This window comes from Melopsittacus undulatus, chromosome 1, assembly GCF_012275295.1.
Source record: "Melopsittacus undulatus isolate bMelUnd1 chromosome 1, bMelUnd1.mat.Z, whole genome shotgun sequence".
In the NCBI taxonomy this organism is placed as follows: Eukaryota; Metazoa; Chordata; class Aves; order Psittaciformes; family Psittaculidae; genus Melopsittacus; species Melopsittacus undulatus.
Window position 1 is genome coordinate 67,247,108 of NC_047527.1, and position 16,031 is coordinate 67,263,138.

The following is a 16,031-nucleotide window of genomic DNA, read 5'->3' on the forward strand; positions in this document are numbered from 1 at the left end:
CTTCTACAGTGTCTCATGAAGTTTGTCATCCACTTTCTGTATTCAGCAGCAACTTGTATTTTCAGCTGTATCATTCAACAGTTTTTCAGTGCTCTTGAAATATATGCTGTTTGTCAGGAAAAAAATTATGTATCCCAGTTACTCAGCTGCCTTCTTCATTGTTCTTTCGAGCCTGTCCAAAGCACAAGCCAAGACCTTGTTGCTCAAGATTGCTCGGTGTTTTCCCATATTCCCAACTGATGGGCTTTTTTTGGATACTGTCATTCACTGTAATAAGACACAGGCTATAACCAGCTTCAGGAATACTCTGGCTTCAATAAGATGCAAAATTCCTGTGAGGAGTAGCTTCATATTTTCAAGGGCTCAGTGTTACTGACATGGCAGCTACAGCAAAGTGGAGAAGTAGTGTCCTAGTTGTGCAGAATTTGATCTGCACATTTTTTTATGGCCTTTACCTCTTGCAGAAACAGAGGCTTGTGCCTGCCTCATACTCTGTGTACTCACACAGGAATGGTGCAAAGCACAGGGCTGTACTTCTGATTGATGCATTTGTGCAAATATGTCTGTATGAGGATTGGCTTAAACTGTAGTATGACATCTCAATCACAATAGCTGCAGAATGACTGATACTTCCCATGTCTTAAGTTTTTTTGTTTTATTTCTTTTTAAGCAAACAATCCTGTGAAAGCAGCACAACTGTGGTGAGTGCTCAAGTTCTCTCTGTTGCTGTTGTCAGGCAAAAAGGATTCTGAAGACCATGTCTGCATTAGGATTTGTCAAAACAAATTCTCTGGTGTGGGATGAATGAATTGCTTTGGGATCTCTCATTATGCAGCACCAGATTCTTCTTGGGGACTGCCTGTGAGACTTTAAGTGCTTTCATTTTTTAGTTTTCTTTTGGTGTTTGAGATCAGACTAAAGTAAAACATACTTCCTTTCTGCTCTTTGCTGTTGAGCTAACTTATCTAGCATTGTTTGTTCCTGCTTCACAACGTAAAATGAAGAAAAAAAAATTGCACCCCTTTTTCTTGCACTCTGATTCCTATAGTGTGTATTAGAATAAAAAATTGGTGTCCTTAAGAATACAAAGTTTACTTCACTGTAACACCTCCCTGAAGAATAGGACCCTGAACTATAGGAAATGTTGGCATTGATGTATTGATTATATAAAAGCTAATTGTCTTTCTCCCTTAGTGCTAAAAATACTCCTGAAGTCCATAACTACCAGGTAAGAGCATAACAATTGTTGAGAATATTGTTATTTTGTTATTTAGAAGTATATCTTTTTGCTCTCTATAATTACCACAGCTGTTTTGCTTCCCTTTCCTTACTCTGGGGTGGGATTCTCTGAGGAGGTTCAGAAATTAACAGCATCACACTGGGAGTTACAGTGAAAGTGGAAGGACTCTTCTCTATTCCCCTGTGTTCTTGGATGCTCTGCAAGCTGAATATGCTCCATTTGCCACACTCTTTCCCTTCCCTTTCTGTGAAATCACAGGTTAAAGCCCTTGGGACAGTGAATATAATAGACCCCAGGAGACTGCTCTGTGAGCCAGCTTTTGTCTAGAGCAGCCTCTCACACTGGATGATCCCTGCCAACAAGCTCAAGGTTTCAATTATCTGCCCCATCACAACACTTAGGAGTTCATTGCTTGTCAAATGCTTGTTTGTTGGTTTGTTGTTTGTTTTTTTAACAAGCTCCTTTATACACTTCAGGGAAAAACCTTATCATTTTTTCATTTATGATGCTAGCAGTCATTGCTACCCAGAAAGCAAGCTGTGCTTTCATCCAAACTGAGTGTGTGCATCAGAACTTAGTCTTTATACTCGTTTTTATTAAAAGCCTCACTAGTGATTTTGTTTCACTGTTTCTCAAGATCCCATGGATATGAGAGAGTAATGCTGTCACCAAAGATAACTGACCTTCTGAAGACTGCTATTATTCTTGTAACCTTTCTCACTCTTCACCTTTTATTAAAGCTGGCATTCTTTTAATGTGCTTTCTATGAGAAGCACTAGATGTGCCAGGCTGTCTCTCAAATAGAAAGGCAATTTTCTTTGCATTTTCCCATGAGTGTGGCCTAACAAGAAAGCTCATCACCAAGAAGTCTCATGTATATGTTTAATGTCATGGGAGAAGATCTGCAACAGGGGGTTTCTAGGGCCCTCAGGGAGCATATTCCTCATGGCCCCAGGAAAATAAAAAGTAAATGTTAATAGGGTAGCTTTTATATGATTTCATTAACCGGGTTCAATGTTTTCACTTGCAGCCCCCTTATCATCCTAATATACTTCCTGCTCAGCCACACTGGCATCCACATACCCCTGTGAATGTAAGGTAAGCAATCTTCACTTTGTGAATGAGATGATTACTTCTTTTGTTATCTTAATCTGTTGGCATGAAACTTTGGTGGATGTACTGGGCAGTTTTCTGCACATGAAAAGCAAACAGAAGTTAAGACTTACGTGACAAAGAGGCATTATTAAATAACGTCTATTTAGATTTTGCTTTGGAGTGGCTGAAGCTCCTTGATGAATTCATTTTTGAAATATAACTTCAGTGTATTTCTGTAGAGAGTATGTATATTGGATGGGAAGATGCTCAGTAGCATCAATAAAACTAATTGTAATTTGATCAGTATTTAACCTTCTAAGACAAAAAAGAAACTAATTTTAGAGTAAGATGAAGTTATGCAGCACTTTTTCTCATCTTTTACAGAAATGTATGTGGAAAAATAGCATGTATGTGGAGCAATGTATCAAGCACTTTCCAGATAATTAGCATTAGTGAAATGACATTATGGAGTTTTGAGAACTGTTTCACAAAAATACTCCTATATGTGGTTTGTGCTGTCCTCTTGCATACTTTTTATTTTGTAACTAATAAGGAGAAAAAATGTGTGAAAATAAATTTTGGAAGAAATTCAGTCTGAGTTAGAAGCAGCTTGGTGGAATGCACAGTGGAGGCATGTACCTGCTGGTAGATACTTTTCTGTTCATGTACATGTGATAAAAATCAGCTGCTATTTCATCCTAATGCAAGTTAACCTTTTTAGGCTACTCAGTGTTTTAGACAAATAATCACTGTCTTGACTGAAAAATACCAATACCCTAATCTTCATTCCTATTCATTTTACATTTTTATCTCTATTTTGTTTAACCTCGGGACAGGTAGACTTCATTCTTAGTGTAGGCAAGCTCTGGAGACGAGGCTGAGCTTAAAATGGCTGAAAAGACAATTTGGTCCAAGTTTGAGTCTGAGATTGCAGGAAAAGGCAAATATGTTATTAGAAATACTTACTAGGCAGAGAAGCAGACATACTCGTTTTCATCTCAAAATTCCTAGCATAGAGCAGTAAAGCAGCTATGAAATTTTTGCTGCAAACAGAAGACTTTAAATTGGGTGATTACCTTTGCCTGTGCTTCATGTTCAGGATTCTTCTTGTTTAGGGTTTATTTGTCCTTCTAATTGTGCATGGTTTAAAATGTACAATTTCGCATTACAGAAGAGTGATTGCTTAGAGGTTAATGGTTTTATAAATCATTTGAGGTTTTGCTGAAATTTTTCTAAAGATTTCTTCACTTACAAGTCAGTAACATTTTATAGCCAAATAGTTCGCCCTGGAGCAGAGTGATATTGAAATAAGCACAGTTATGTATTGTAATGTGTGTAGACATTTTCCCCTTCAGCCCCTCCACTGCCTGCGCAAAAATAAAGGTCAGTGAAATATGAACAATGGCTTTATTATAGCTAGGCTTGTTAGGCTAGAAAACATACTTAAGAGCTCAGTCATGCAAGCTTGGTAGAAAAGGTGCTCAGTTTTTTTGTCCCAGTCAGGTAGAAGCATTTAAACATGTGGTTAAAGTGGAAGCTTCAAGTTATTCTAACTTGAGGTCAAAGTGGAAGGGTTGGATGTTTAGCATTCTGGATAGCTGGATTTGAGAAAGCTTAATCCATTCAACTATGAACTTGAGATCAAACCACAGATTCATGAAATTCTTTCTTTCTGCTGGGCATGCAAATCTAGAATGGGCCAATGGCTGAAATGGAATTACCTGTGCAATACATGTTGTTATATACGGGGTTTTTTGTTGATTGATTTGTGAAATAATATGTGGAATTGTGTCTGTCGTCTTAGTAAGATCCTTTCAGTGAAATTATTTGTTTGCCATTAACTTAATGTTCAGTCTTCTGAGAAAATTCATTCCAGTTAACATTTGTCATTATATAATATTAGGATATCTCAAAAAGGTAGACTCTAAACCTGCGTGTATATCTGCTATCATAACAAACAAAAAACATTACCAGAATAGGAAGTGCAACTGCAGTTTGGTAATAAGGGAATCCCAAGTACTGTGGCTTCCTACATACTGTTCAGAATTTGTTTTAGTTAGTTATTTATCCCAACACATACACACGCACACAAATGATTAGGAGACACTGTAGGAGTGGTTGAGGTTGATATCTCCAAGCAGCAACAAATAATGAACAAATAAGGAAAAAAATACTTTTCCTCTTTAGTACTTCGTGCTAGTTTCACTACAATCACAGACAAATACTGGTACTAACTATGGACCCTGAACAAAATGCGACTGTGTAACTCACAGGCTGCTTCAGTGTGATTAACTGCATCAGTGCTGAGTGAAGAACAATATCTACAAAAGAACAATTTTAATTTTTAATAGAATGGGTTTTTTAGTTTTTTAGACCTTAAGGAAATATTTTCCTGAGCTCAGCTTTTTGTGTGATAAGGTTTATTTTACTAGATTGTTGTTAACATTCAGTTTTCCTATAGCCTCCTCCTCCCTCCCCACCATCCCTCTGGGATTCAGAAGCAGTGATGCACGACACTTGTCTGTAAGACTTGAAAATAAAGAGGGTTTTTAAGGACTGAGCTCTGATTCAAAGCCTTTTGAAATCAGCTAAAAGATTGCCATTGCTTCCGTGGCTTCTGCATCAGGTCTGCAGGTCTGTCAGCAATTCCCTCCCTTACCAGTAGCTGCCCATCCCACTGTATGCATGCTTAGCACTTGCTGGATGAACTCATGTTGCTGTGTAGCACTCATAAGTTTACTTCCATCTCTCACTAACCAATAACTGTGCAAATGGTACAGGCCACCCTATCATGATGACAGGCCATATTGGAAACCCCCCACAAGTGGAGAGGACAGCAATTTACGATATATCCAGGAACAGAACCAGAAGAATTTAGGAGGCGTCCAAAGCATGATGTACCAAGATAAACTCATGACAACACTCTGAAAAACAGCCATCTTCATTTCACCTGCCATCTCAGACGATCATTGCATTCCATGGTCCTTGTCTGTCTGCAGTACGTTCAAAGTGTATTGTGCATAATGTGTGTGTCTTTGTATGTACATCCATCCTTGTTTAGTGTTCATGGACATTCTTGGGAAAAGTATTTTCCATATCTTTGTAAAAAAAATCTTGAAAAACCTTTTGTGAAAGCTGGTGAGAATTTCCAGTGCCCCGAGACCAGAAATATTTCTGGGGATTTACATTCCACCATACTTTGGAACCTGTGACCCTCTGCCTGCTGGTGAAGATCAGCCATTTGTGCCTTAGTTATTTTTTATCACCTTGGGTTTTTTTGGGTCAAATTAATAGATGAAGTTTGAGAAACTTTGCAGTTGACATGCAAATAGGAATTTGGAGGGAGGGAAAAACAGAATTCGCACTAGCAATCAAACTGGCTTGTGGACCACCAACAAAGGGAGCCTACTGAGGTAGTCATGGGTTTGGGTGTCTTTCGCTTTTAATCTTCTGTGTTCTGCAGCAAAAATAGAGGTGCTTGCATAACTTAAAAACAAGTATGGAGAAAGAACACTATCATAAACTTCATGGAGTATGTGTATTCCTTTTTTGACTTACTGATCATATTGATAGCATTCCCCAAAACCATACCTGCTGCTATAAAGGCAAGAATGTTAAAAATGGATCCTTGCTGAAAGGGTGCTGCTGCCTTCTTATTTGTAATGTGATTATGGAAATGAACTATACAATCGCATTAAACTACCTACTGATAACTTCTCTGAGTGGATTAAAAAACACAGCTCATAATGGTACACTTCAAGATGAGGACAATCTGGTGAAATAGCTCTATTTTTATAAAGTTAGGTGTTTGCAAAGGTGAATGTACATTTTACAAACCTAGGTCTTTAAATAGGCTTGGCTGGTATTTTGATCACTTGCCGATTATTTTTTATCATATTTTTAAACTGGAAATCATAGTGCCATGTTCACTTGTGCATCTGTTCTAATTAGGCCTTGCCTCTGTGGTCTGTCTGAAGTTGTTGGAATAAATCTTCATTTGGGATATTTTCAAAATGAAGTAGTTTTTTACTTGATTTTGATAAGTACACGTTTATAAATGGCTATAACTGAATTTTTTTCACAGCAGATTTCATAGTGTTTAACTGTTTGTGAAATATATTTGTTTACAAATACTGTCTTTTAATATTTGTTTTGATCTTTCCTGTTTGTGCTAAGTACAAATAAAATTTTTCAACCTTGTTCTGATTATGATGCATTATTTAATTTTGAAGGATATGGGGGGAGGGTGGGTAGATCTGATAGAGCTTATGCTTATACCTGTTTTGCCCTGGAATCAGTAATGTTGTGCTGGATCAACATTTTCAGTGCAGTCTGTAGAGGGGGAAAAAATGAAGCAATTGTGCCAGTAAGATGTGTTGATGCCAGGGTAAAGCCTGAGGTGGGTAATCACAGAGGCTGACTTCAGTTTCCCTAGTCTGCTTCTCCTGTGTTTCAGCAGTGGTTTATGTGGGGAAGGAAGGAAGGCAGAGAAACTTTGCTGGAGCTGTTGGAGCCTAGCTTAGCTGCCACTCTGAATGCCCTCTGGAGGAGGCTTTTTTTTTCCCTTGAATACTCACATTAAAGTGGAGCATTGTTGCTTCGTGATTCACACTCCTACGTTCATAATACAGTATTGTTCTTGTCATATAACTGCATTGGCTTCTCTGTGGTTTGTTGTCAGTGTTTCTCCTTATCATGTGCTGTTATCTGTGGTTTGGTTTATTGTTGAAGGTGAACTGAATGAGAGATCACCCTGACAGATGTCAAGAAAAGACAGCACAAGGCCTAGCTGATACTTAAGTATTAAAATGCTGCATGCAGGAGGTCTGCCCACTGGTAAAGAACAACCTGCAGGACTCGTGTGTTCTGCAGTTTGTGTCACCTTGAGGGAAGCACTTGTCACTCTGCTTCTCTGGAAGAGGAGTTCATACACTCTGCACTGTCAATTTTCATCCCACATCTTACTTGCTGTGTGCAGAAGTCTCTGTACCAGCAAAATCACTGAGCAGTCAGATACGTAAGAAGAGATCAATTTCTCTGTCCTTCCTTGCTCTAGTCTTAGTTGGCTTCTTGAAGCAAATGGGCTGGGATACAGTTGGGAAGAGGAGGAGTATATCTACCTGCTTCCTCTCTGATGCCAGCACTGCTATGACCAGCCTGTGCAGCTTACCTTACCTGAGCAAAGGTGGATATGGATAGTATCCATCTGAACAGAGTAATACAAATAAGTTGTTTTAAATTTGAAAGCACACTAGGTTTTCTAAAATTAGCACACTCATTACTGACAAAGTATTGTTTTAACAGGTGACTAATACAGGCTTTGTGGTGTTAGGAATTCAGTTTTGTGTTTGAAGCAATGCAGAGCACTGCAGGTGAAAACCAAATTACATGGGGAGAGAGGAGAAAGGTGGAAAATGTTTGGTTAACTCCACTGTTAAATGTAGTAGCACCTTTTGTTTAAAAATCAAAACACTGGGAAAGTTCTGGCAATGTAAATTGATACTGCATCCTAAATTCATGCTGCTACAGGGAGGCATTGGTGTTTATAGATGCACAAACTCAATAGAGGGACTTGAGAGCCCTGGTATGTGAGTGTTTATATGTTATGTTGAGTGATTTTTAACTGGGAATTACTCATGAGGAAGTGCCACACCGTTTACCAACGAGCATGTCATGCTGGATACAGGAAACTCAACACACCTGTTCTAAATACACAGGGAAGTTGGTTTTGTTTTAAAAAAAGCCCTTCAGACTGCTTGTACCAACTTCTGAAATCAAAGGAAGCACATATTCAGTATACATGTTGAACCCTATGTGCAAACTTTCTCCATCCAATTCTGAGGTGTGTTCATTGTGCATGGTTGATATTGTCTTTTTACAAGTCCAGCACACACTTGGAAACTCCTCTGTAATCTGATTACAAGTGATAAACACTATCCTTGCTTTGGGATGGAGGGCCCTATTAGTCATCTGGGTAATACACTGATCTGAAGTCCAGTGTGTAATCAGCGCCATTCTTCCACTCGCTGGAGAATTGCTTCGTACCTTTTGGTTGAGGGTGTCTTCTGATGATCTCTCTGCATACCTTCCTCCTGCATTCAGTGAAGCTGGAAACCAATTCTGCGCCAGCAGAGCTCAGGCCTAGCTCTCCACTATGTAGATTCAGATTTGCTGGGAGTTACTTTTCCCTGTAATAACTCTGTAATCCTGTGTCCTATCCCCCAAATCTGGTAGGGGAATCAAAAAGCTAGCGATACCACTATTGTAACTTGGGCTGAAATACGTTGCTCTTCAGCCCCAACCAGGTTCTGGCATGCAAACTGATGACTAGTATTAAATACTGCAATACAACACTGAAAGTGATGGCACTTTTGGTTAATTGTTTTAGTGTGGGCTTTTTCTTTAATTTTCAGCTAGTTTTCTCTCACTGATGTGAGTCACAAGCTAAGTGAACCAAGGGATTAGGTTTTATAATGCATTTCCAAAGCTGGCAGCAGGGGGGTTGCACGCTTCAGGAGAAGAATTGACAAGTCCTTCCAGACCCCTTAATCAGTGAACCCACATGCGGATTGACCAAAAGGAGGATTGCTTTCTCACGTTGTGGATGGAAACAAAGCGTATATTACAGCCTTTTAATGTAAAATGCCTTCCTTCTGGATGAGTGTTGCAGAAGATGCCTTCAGCCTGCAAGAGAAAGAGTGTTAGAGCTTGCAAGTAATTTTGAGAATGGAACTTGAGCTTCTGGCAAAGAATGAGCTGGGAAATGTCTAAGGGGGAAGAGTGAAACTGAGTATGTCACTTGCTCCTCAGGCATTGAAGTTGGCTAGATGGAGCCCTCTGAGGGGGAAGAGGAAGACAATTCTGCACTGCAATCATCTGTTTTCAGAGAAGGTTTTCCACAAGTCATTCCGGTTTGGGTATCTAAGCAGCTGACTAGCTCAAAGAAGAGAAGTTTTGACACGCATCCATCCAACCTGACACACCAGATCTCTGGAAAGACTGTTGGTGATGAGTGGTTTTCCTCATGCTAGGTGAAGGAGAACCAAGGACAGCAGACTTGGGGGATACTGTCATTATAGCATTGCTAATGGTAGCCAAAGAGACTGTTTGAGACAGAGTTGCTGTAGATCAGGTAGCATTAATGGACATAAAGCAGGAACTATATATTTTCTAAACTGATCTCAGGTTGTGTGCTGAGGGCTGACCCACCATGACCTTGCCTTGTTTTTGTCAAGACTGTGCTAGTCCTGACAAAATCTGCTTTGAGAGCCAGCTTGAACTAGCATTTTGTTGGTCAAGCCTCTGCACCCTAGCCAAACTTGTGCTACAGTGTGAGAATCAAGGTTTTGAGCTGTTTCAGAATAAACACTTTTCTCTATAGACATATTGCAATGCTTAGAAAAATACCATGCCCTTGTGCGTGCTCCCTAGTTTTAGTGTCAAGCAGCCTGCAGGAAAACCAGTCGTCCTTGCTCAGCTGGGACCAGCCATGTAGAAAGATGAGGCTTTTGGACAAAACCAATGCTAGTCAAAGCAGATAAGAGAAAATGTCTAAAGGGATGGATCCCAGTTTTCTACCTGCCTCTTGCAGGACTTTGCAAAGCAGCCTGTGGAAATGATGAAGACCTTGTTTGCCTTCACTTGTTTTCCATGTACTGTTTGTTGTTCCTTGAAGTGCCTGGCCAAATCAGCTTCCTTTCTGATTATATGTGCTGTTGCTTTTGTTGCTGCCACGTCGCAAAGAACAGGTGAAAACTTGATTCAGCTGGAGACCTCCCTTGATATGAGTCACTTCCAGTAATAAAGCTTCTGCAGACTAAATGCTGCTCTCAACTGCTAATGACTGTTTCATGACTCCTTTAAAGCAAAACAACTTACTTTCAAACAGTCGGTTTCACAAGTGTTAATCTAGATTTAGTTTGTGAAGCTCACAAGTCAAGCCTCTCTGTACACTGCGTGTATTAGTAGGTGCATGATACAGAAAATGCAAGCATGTCTGTAATAGTTTGCATATTGCTTTTAATTTCTGAGTGCATTATACCTCCAATTTTGAACAGGAGGAAAAGTATTGGATTTTTATTTATTTTTTCTTTTTTACTACTGTATTTCCCATCCACGTTTCCTAAAGATGGTGGTGGTGTTTTAATTGTTTTTTTCAGATACAATCTTGGCAGTCTTGGCACACAGATTGATGAAGATGAGAAGTTCCACCAGCCTGATATCTTAGACCCAGTGTTACTTCTTTGGTTTGTGTTTCTGGAATACTGGCTTTCTCTTAACTCTGTGGGGCTGCTTTTGGTTTGGTGGCATCTTCTCTTCCATGATCTGTTGCATGTGTCTTTCAGAAGAGATCTAGTTCGTTTTCTCTTTAGCAGAAGCAGCATTCATGATGACTGTCTTAGTCATTACACCTTCTGAGAACTGAGAAATATGCCAATTTAAAACTAAGATAGATGTTGAGCTAAGGCTATTGGGGAACCAGTGGAAATGCCCTTCGGGTTCTGTTTTCAAGTTGCCACCACAATTACATTTCCATTGTGGATTTTTTTTTTGTACTTTCTGTCTTTTTAGTTTGTAATAGGTTTGGTTTTTCCTTTCCCCCTTTCTTTTTCTTCTTCCTACTTTCTAGCACTAGTGATACGACCTTCAACTTTCAACTATCAAACAGCAAAACCTGCAGCTCATCATATCAAAGGTGAAGATGTATTGGATTAAGCAAGAAAAGATGTTTCATTACAGGAACAGTTCAGAAAAACATGGAGTTCCTGCCTTACTGATGTCATATGTTGGTGGATTATAGAAAAAAGAGACTTTTTTTTAATGAGGCAGTGAAAAATATCTTTTACTTTCTGTGCCCTGAAGAAAACGAAAGCAGCAGCCATACTTAATTAGTAGTAGGAAGCACTGATCTAATACAATTAAACTCCATATAAAAAGCTAATTATTTATAAATCTTTTTTTTCCCCCTCACTAAACCTATAACAGTCTGTGCTGGAATTATGACCACAGTGGTTTCCTTGTCATTATTGATTTCTGCAGTTTTGAGAACCTTAGACAAGTAGAAATACAAAGCACTAATAAATCTCCAGTGCTCTCTAAATTGTATGTTGAGGTAGCAATGAGCTGAGTATGATGCAGTGGCTGTGTTTCATTTCATCTTCAGGGGCCAAGCCCCTGAGTTTTGAGGCCTCACTGGCAGACAGCAGGGCCAGCATGGTTGTGTCCTCGAGCCAAGTGTTTCTCATTAGTAGGTGTGCAGGAATCAGGAAGGAAAAGCTCAGGATAGAAATGGCCCAGGGAGACAAAAGGGTTTATGAGAAGCAGAGTTTTACAGTGGAATGTGCAATGGGAGGAACTGGAAGAGAAAAAGCAATGAAGTCTGCTAGAGACCGTGGGAATGGAGAAGAGGAATGAAGGAAGCAAGGGAGCTTTGAGACTTCAGCATCTATGTCTTCAGCACCTGAAGCTCATTGAATCAATAAGCAAGGCTGATCTGAAGCAAGGCTTCAAGGAACTTGAATGTAAAACTGGATGATGCTTCTCTGTCAAAAGTTTGAGCTCAGGAGGGAGCTGTTTCTTATCCTTCATTCTCAGATTCTACTCATGTATTTAATGTGTCTCTCTCATTCTCCATTTCTGACTTTAAAAAATGTCTGAAAATCACTTTTAAGATGTGAATGGTTTCTTGCTATAACTCAGGTGAGTTGCCCAAGTGTTGCAGTGAGAGCAGAGATGGGACAAGTTGCAGATTTGTAAATAAGAAACACTTTGCTATGCTGAATGATTGATATTTATCTTTTGCCTGTTAATGCTGCCTTCTGAGCAGCTAACTGGCTTCACTGGTAGCATGTTAAAAGGGCAAAAACCTATAACCTATGCTGAAGTTACTGATGTGTCAGGTATGTTCAGGTATGCATGCTGGACTTTAAAGTTACAGCCAGTTACTGAAATACAGAAGACCATGTATTTCTTTGTAGGGTATTAGCAGTATTCAGAATCTAGATAATTTAGAAGTATGAAACTTCTACAGTTTGATTAATTTCTTTAAAAATGGGGGGGGGGGGGGGGGGGGGGGGCAATGTTCCAGGTATTTTAGTTTTGCAGGGACAAAGACAGAAAAGAGATTTTGTAAAGATGAGAGCTTATTGTTAAGGGAAGCCAAATCCAGTGAACTGGCTCTAAAGCTAACCTTCCTGATCTGCAAGATGTGAGGCAGCTGTAGTTCCTGGTTCCTAAGCTCAGCCTGTAGAGATAGTTAGCATGTATTCCAGAGATGTAAATGCACATAGAGCACACATTGATCCAGCCACACAGACAAAAGGGGTGGAGAATAGTGCCTTTACCAGCAGCCACTGACATATAGCAGCAGACAAGCCTAGAACAGCACTGAGAGCTCAATCCTGTCTGCATACACCCCCAGAGAAAATTGGAGTATAGTTAAGAAGATGGCTTAGACTACAGTTGAACCCAGCTTGACCAGCCAACCATACTGACCAGCAGCTTGCTTATGGGTAGCTTGTTCTTCCCTGATGCAGACAGGGAAGAACATTCCCTTCCTTTATCTCCTCAGAGTTATCCCTTCTTTTCCCCTGCATTGCTCCCCATTCTGTAAGTTCAAGCCCAAATTTCCTAAGGCTACGTAGGTAGTTTGGCCCTCATGGGGTGTTACTGTTATGGGTTACTGTTATGGGTTCCAAGTGCTGGCCTTGGATGGTTGTTCTCACCAAAAATGTCCTTGATACTCCCCTTTAGTGCTCTTTGTCCATTTCTCATGTAGCTCTCCTGTGAAATCAGGCAATCCTTCAGGGGATGCTCTGTAACATTTATTAGGTGCTTATGCTTTCATCTGTTATATCCAGCAGCAACCTCTATCATATCCCATGGTTTCTCATGTTCTCCTTTTATTAGCTAAGCCTCAGGCCCATGCCTGCATCTCTGTCTACATGCTTTGGCAAGTATGTGATACTGAGGAAAGGGGAAAGATAGGGATGTGCTTAGCTCACAGTACCTGAGTTACCTGATGGGTTAAGTGGTACAAAAGACTGTAGCATGGTTAACAACCCAAGATCAGCTACAGGCTGTCTCAGTGCCCTCGCTTGGTTTGCTCCTATTTAACCTGAGCTATATTTCTTGGATTAGCTTCTCCAAGCTGTTTTGTTTCCCAAAGACAGGCATACATTGTCTGCCTGTGACTGAAAAGGGAAAGCAGCACTGACTTGGGGGAGGATTTCATCTGTTTCAGGAAATTTTCTATCTGCTCTTCAGAGTTTTTCTCATCTGCAAGGACATCGGGGACAATGGAATTTTTTGACAGGTGATTAAATATAATTAGCTAGCGTTATGATTAATTAAAACCATTTGTAAACGAAGAAAGGCAAGTTTAGTTCCTCCTGGGCATATTTTGTGTGACCGTTTTGCAAGGCAGCATGTTTTTAATGATCTTTGTGTCGAGAAGGTGAAATCTGTGAGGACAATGGCTTTGTTGAGCCAGGATTTGTTTCTCAGTGTTTTATTAGAGCATGCTTTGCCGCAGGCTCTTTTCTTGTGGAGAATTCCAGACTCTTCCTACTTCAAAACTTAGCACCCTGTACTGCAGGAAGCTGCTGCTTTTGCTTCCTACCTGAGAAACTCTCCCTGTCTCTGTCACCATTTCTGAACACTTATTTCTGCATGGCCATTTCCTCTTTCCTTCCAAGGTTAGGTTGTCTGTCTGGGGGAAGGCTGCTGGCTGCCCACTCTGCTTTCTTGAGGTATCCCTAGGAATTGATGGGAACTAATTATCCTTGGCAGCAGGGAGAGGCAGCTGAAACATATTCCCATGCCTTCTCTAAAGGAAGCAAATGGGCCAGTTCTCTGGTCATCTGGTGGCGTCAGAGCATGGAAACGTAACAGCTCAGCTTCAGTTACACTTCTCACAGTTTAGGAAGCCAATTCTGGCCAGCAGAGGGGTCTTGGCTACATGGTGTGGGGAGAAAAAATGGCAGAGATTTGCATTTAGTGATCCCAGTCCTCCTTAGGAGCTCATTGCTTTTATGTGTCCCAGTCCTTGGCTGCAAAAATGAAACTTCATCCTCTCTTTTCTAAGAGGATGTCCTGCATTCCCTTCTTATATAAGCGAACTGACTGCTGGCTCTTTTCAAAGTCTTTTGCCTCAATCCAATGGTTCTGGCTGTTAATTAATACACAGAATACCACCCTCCTATCCCCTTGTTTCCTCTTCATTCCTCTCCCCAGGGAAATGCCCCAAGTATGTGAATTCCTGGGCTCTCTGTGCTACCTTATGTGCTTTAGCAACACAAAGGTGTGTGAGAGATTCTAAACACATTTAAAGCAAGGCTGGAGAAAAGTTCAGTTGGGATTGTTTGGGTGATTTAAACTTCTTTTGAAGTATGGGAATAAACCCAGAATCTTCCCTCCCTTAAAGGGTGAGACTAAGCACAAAAAATGAATGTTTGACTTAACACAGCTGTTAAATCTCATCCCCAAGCTGCCATATTGAAGCTTCACATGCAGTTGTTACTTTCTTTAGACTTCTGAGAGTCTCTCCATGCTCACACATTGATGCATACACATATATATATTAACATATACCTTAGGTGTTTCACTGATGATCATTTGGGAGCACACCTAATGCCCATTTTGATGTTGGCAAAGGTATTGTTACGATATGGTGGTGAGTGAAATATCTCCTGTTAGGGAATGATATGGTTGGAAGGAGCTTCCTAGTGCATTCAGCAGGTAGCCTGTTGTGTGGATTTGAGCTGCCGAAAGCAGCACAAATCACCACGAGGCTTGCTCTGAGCTGCGGATGGGGGAGGATGGAGAGGGGCTGTGAAGATGTTTGTGTAAAGCTTGAGGGTTTCTAAATATCAGAAAATCACAGTGGTTTGGTGCAGAAGCAGTGTTCAAAGCAAAGAACAGAGGTGGGTGTGGTGATTGTTGGAGGTTATTTATCACAACCAGACCTAGAATCCTGGGACGTTTTTAAACCACTGTTCAGCTACAGCAGGGAGGGTCTAAACTCAATGCAGACTCATCCAAGAGGCACAGCAGTCTGAGCCTGCTTTCTGCTGTTGCCCCACCAGAAGGGGAGAGAAGGGAGCCACACCATTTGCTCTCCAAGTGTATCTTCAGGCAGGTGGGAAGTGCTGCAGGAAGTGTTCAAGAAGGGGACACAGACAGGGTGCAGGAGTGAGCCATCACTGGGATGCAGGTGTAAGATGTTTATGCAGGACTACATGGTTATGTTCTACAGGACAGGAGAAAGAGAATGGCATGGGAGGATGGCATGGAAAGGCAATTACTTTGTTTAAAAAATCTCTTGTCACTCACAGGTTACACCAAAATGGGAAGTCTTTTCACCCCAGGCCTGTTGTGGATGAGAGAAAAGTCCTGAATGGGTTATGGTCTTAGCAGATGAGAACATTTAGAACACAGCTCAGGAGGGTTTATATGTTTGTGCTGGTAGGGGTAATCTGCTTCACAGCTGAGGTTGTGGGCAGTGAAAACCTGGCCAGTTTAGGAAGGGATTGGGTTTTCTTCAGGATCAGAAGATGAACATGAATCCATGACCGCAGGCTATTTAGGAAACAGTAAATATCAAAGTTCCAGTGCATAAACAGGATCAGGTCCCGTAGGACATGAGAAGCAGTCCTTCCTCTCCTCAATGTACTTACAAAGCCCCAGCTGAAATGGG

General features: G+C 40.6%; 1 protein-coding gene across 1 annotated transcript in view; it reads left to right on the forward strand.

The window, feature by feature from the left end:
- EPB41L4B (erythrocyte membrane protein band 4.1 like 4B) overlaps window positions 1-6,535 on the forward strand; it is an 82,198-nt gene extending 75,663 nt beyond the window's left edge. Inside the window, exons 13-16 of the mRNA XM_031052878.2 lie at window positions 671-701; window positions 1,195-1,228; window positions 2,271-2,338; window positions 5,116-6,535. Coding sequence (XP_030908738.2) covers window positions 671-701; window positions 1,195-1,228; window positions 2,271-2,338; window positions 5,116-5,263 — 281 coding nt within the window. The 3' untranslated portion in view covers window positions 5,264-6,535. The remainder of the gene's footprint in view (window positions 1-670; window positions 702-1,194; window positions 1,229-2,270; window positions 2,339-5,115) is intronic.
- The last annotated feature ends 9,496 nt before the right edge of the window (window positions 6,536-16,031 follow it).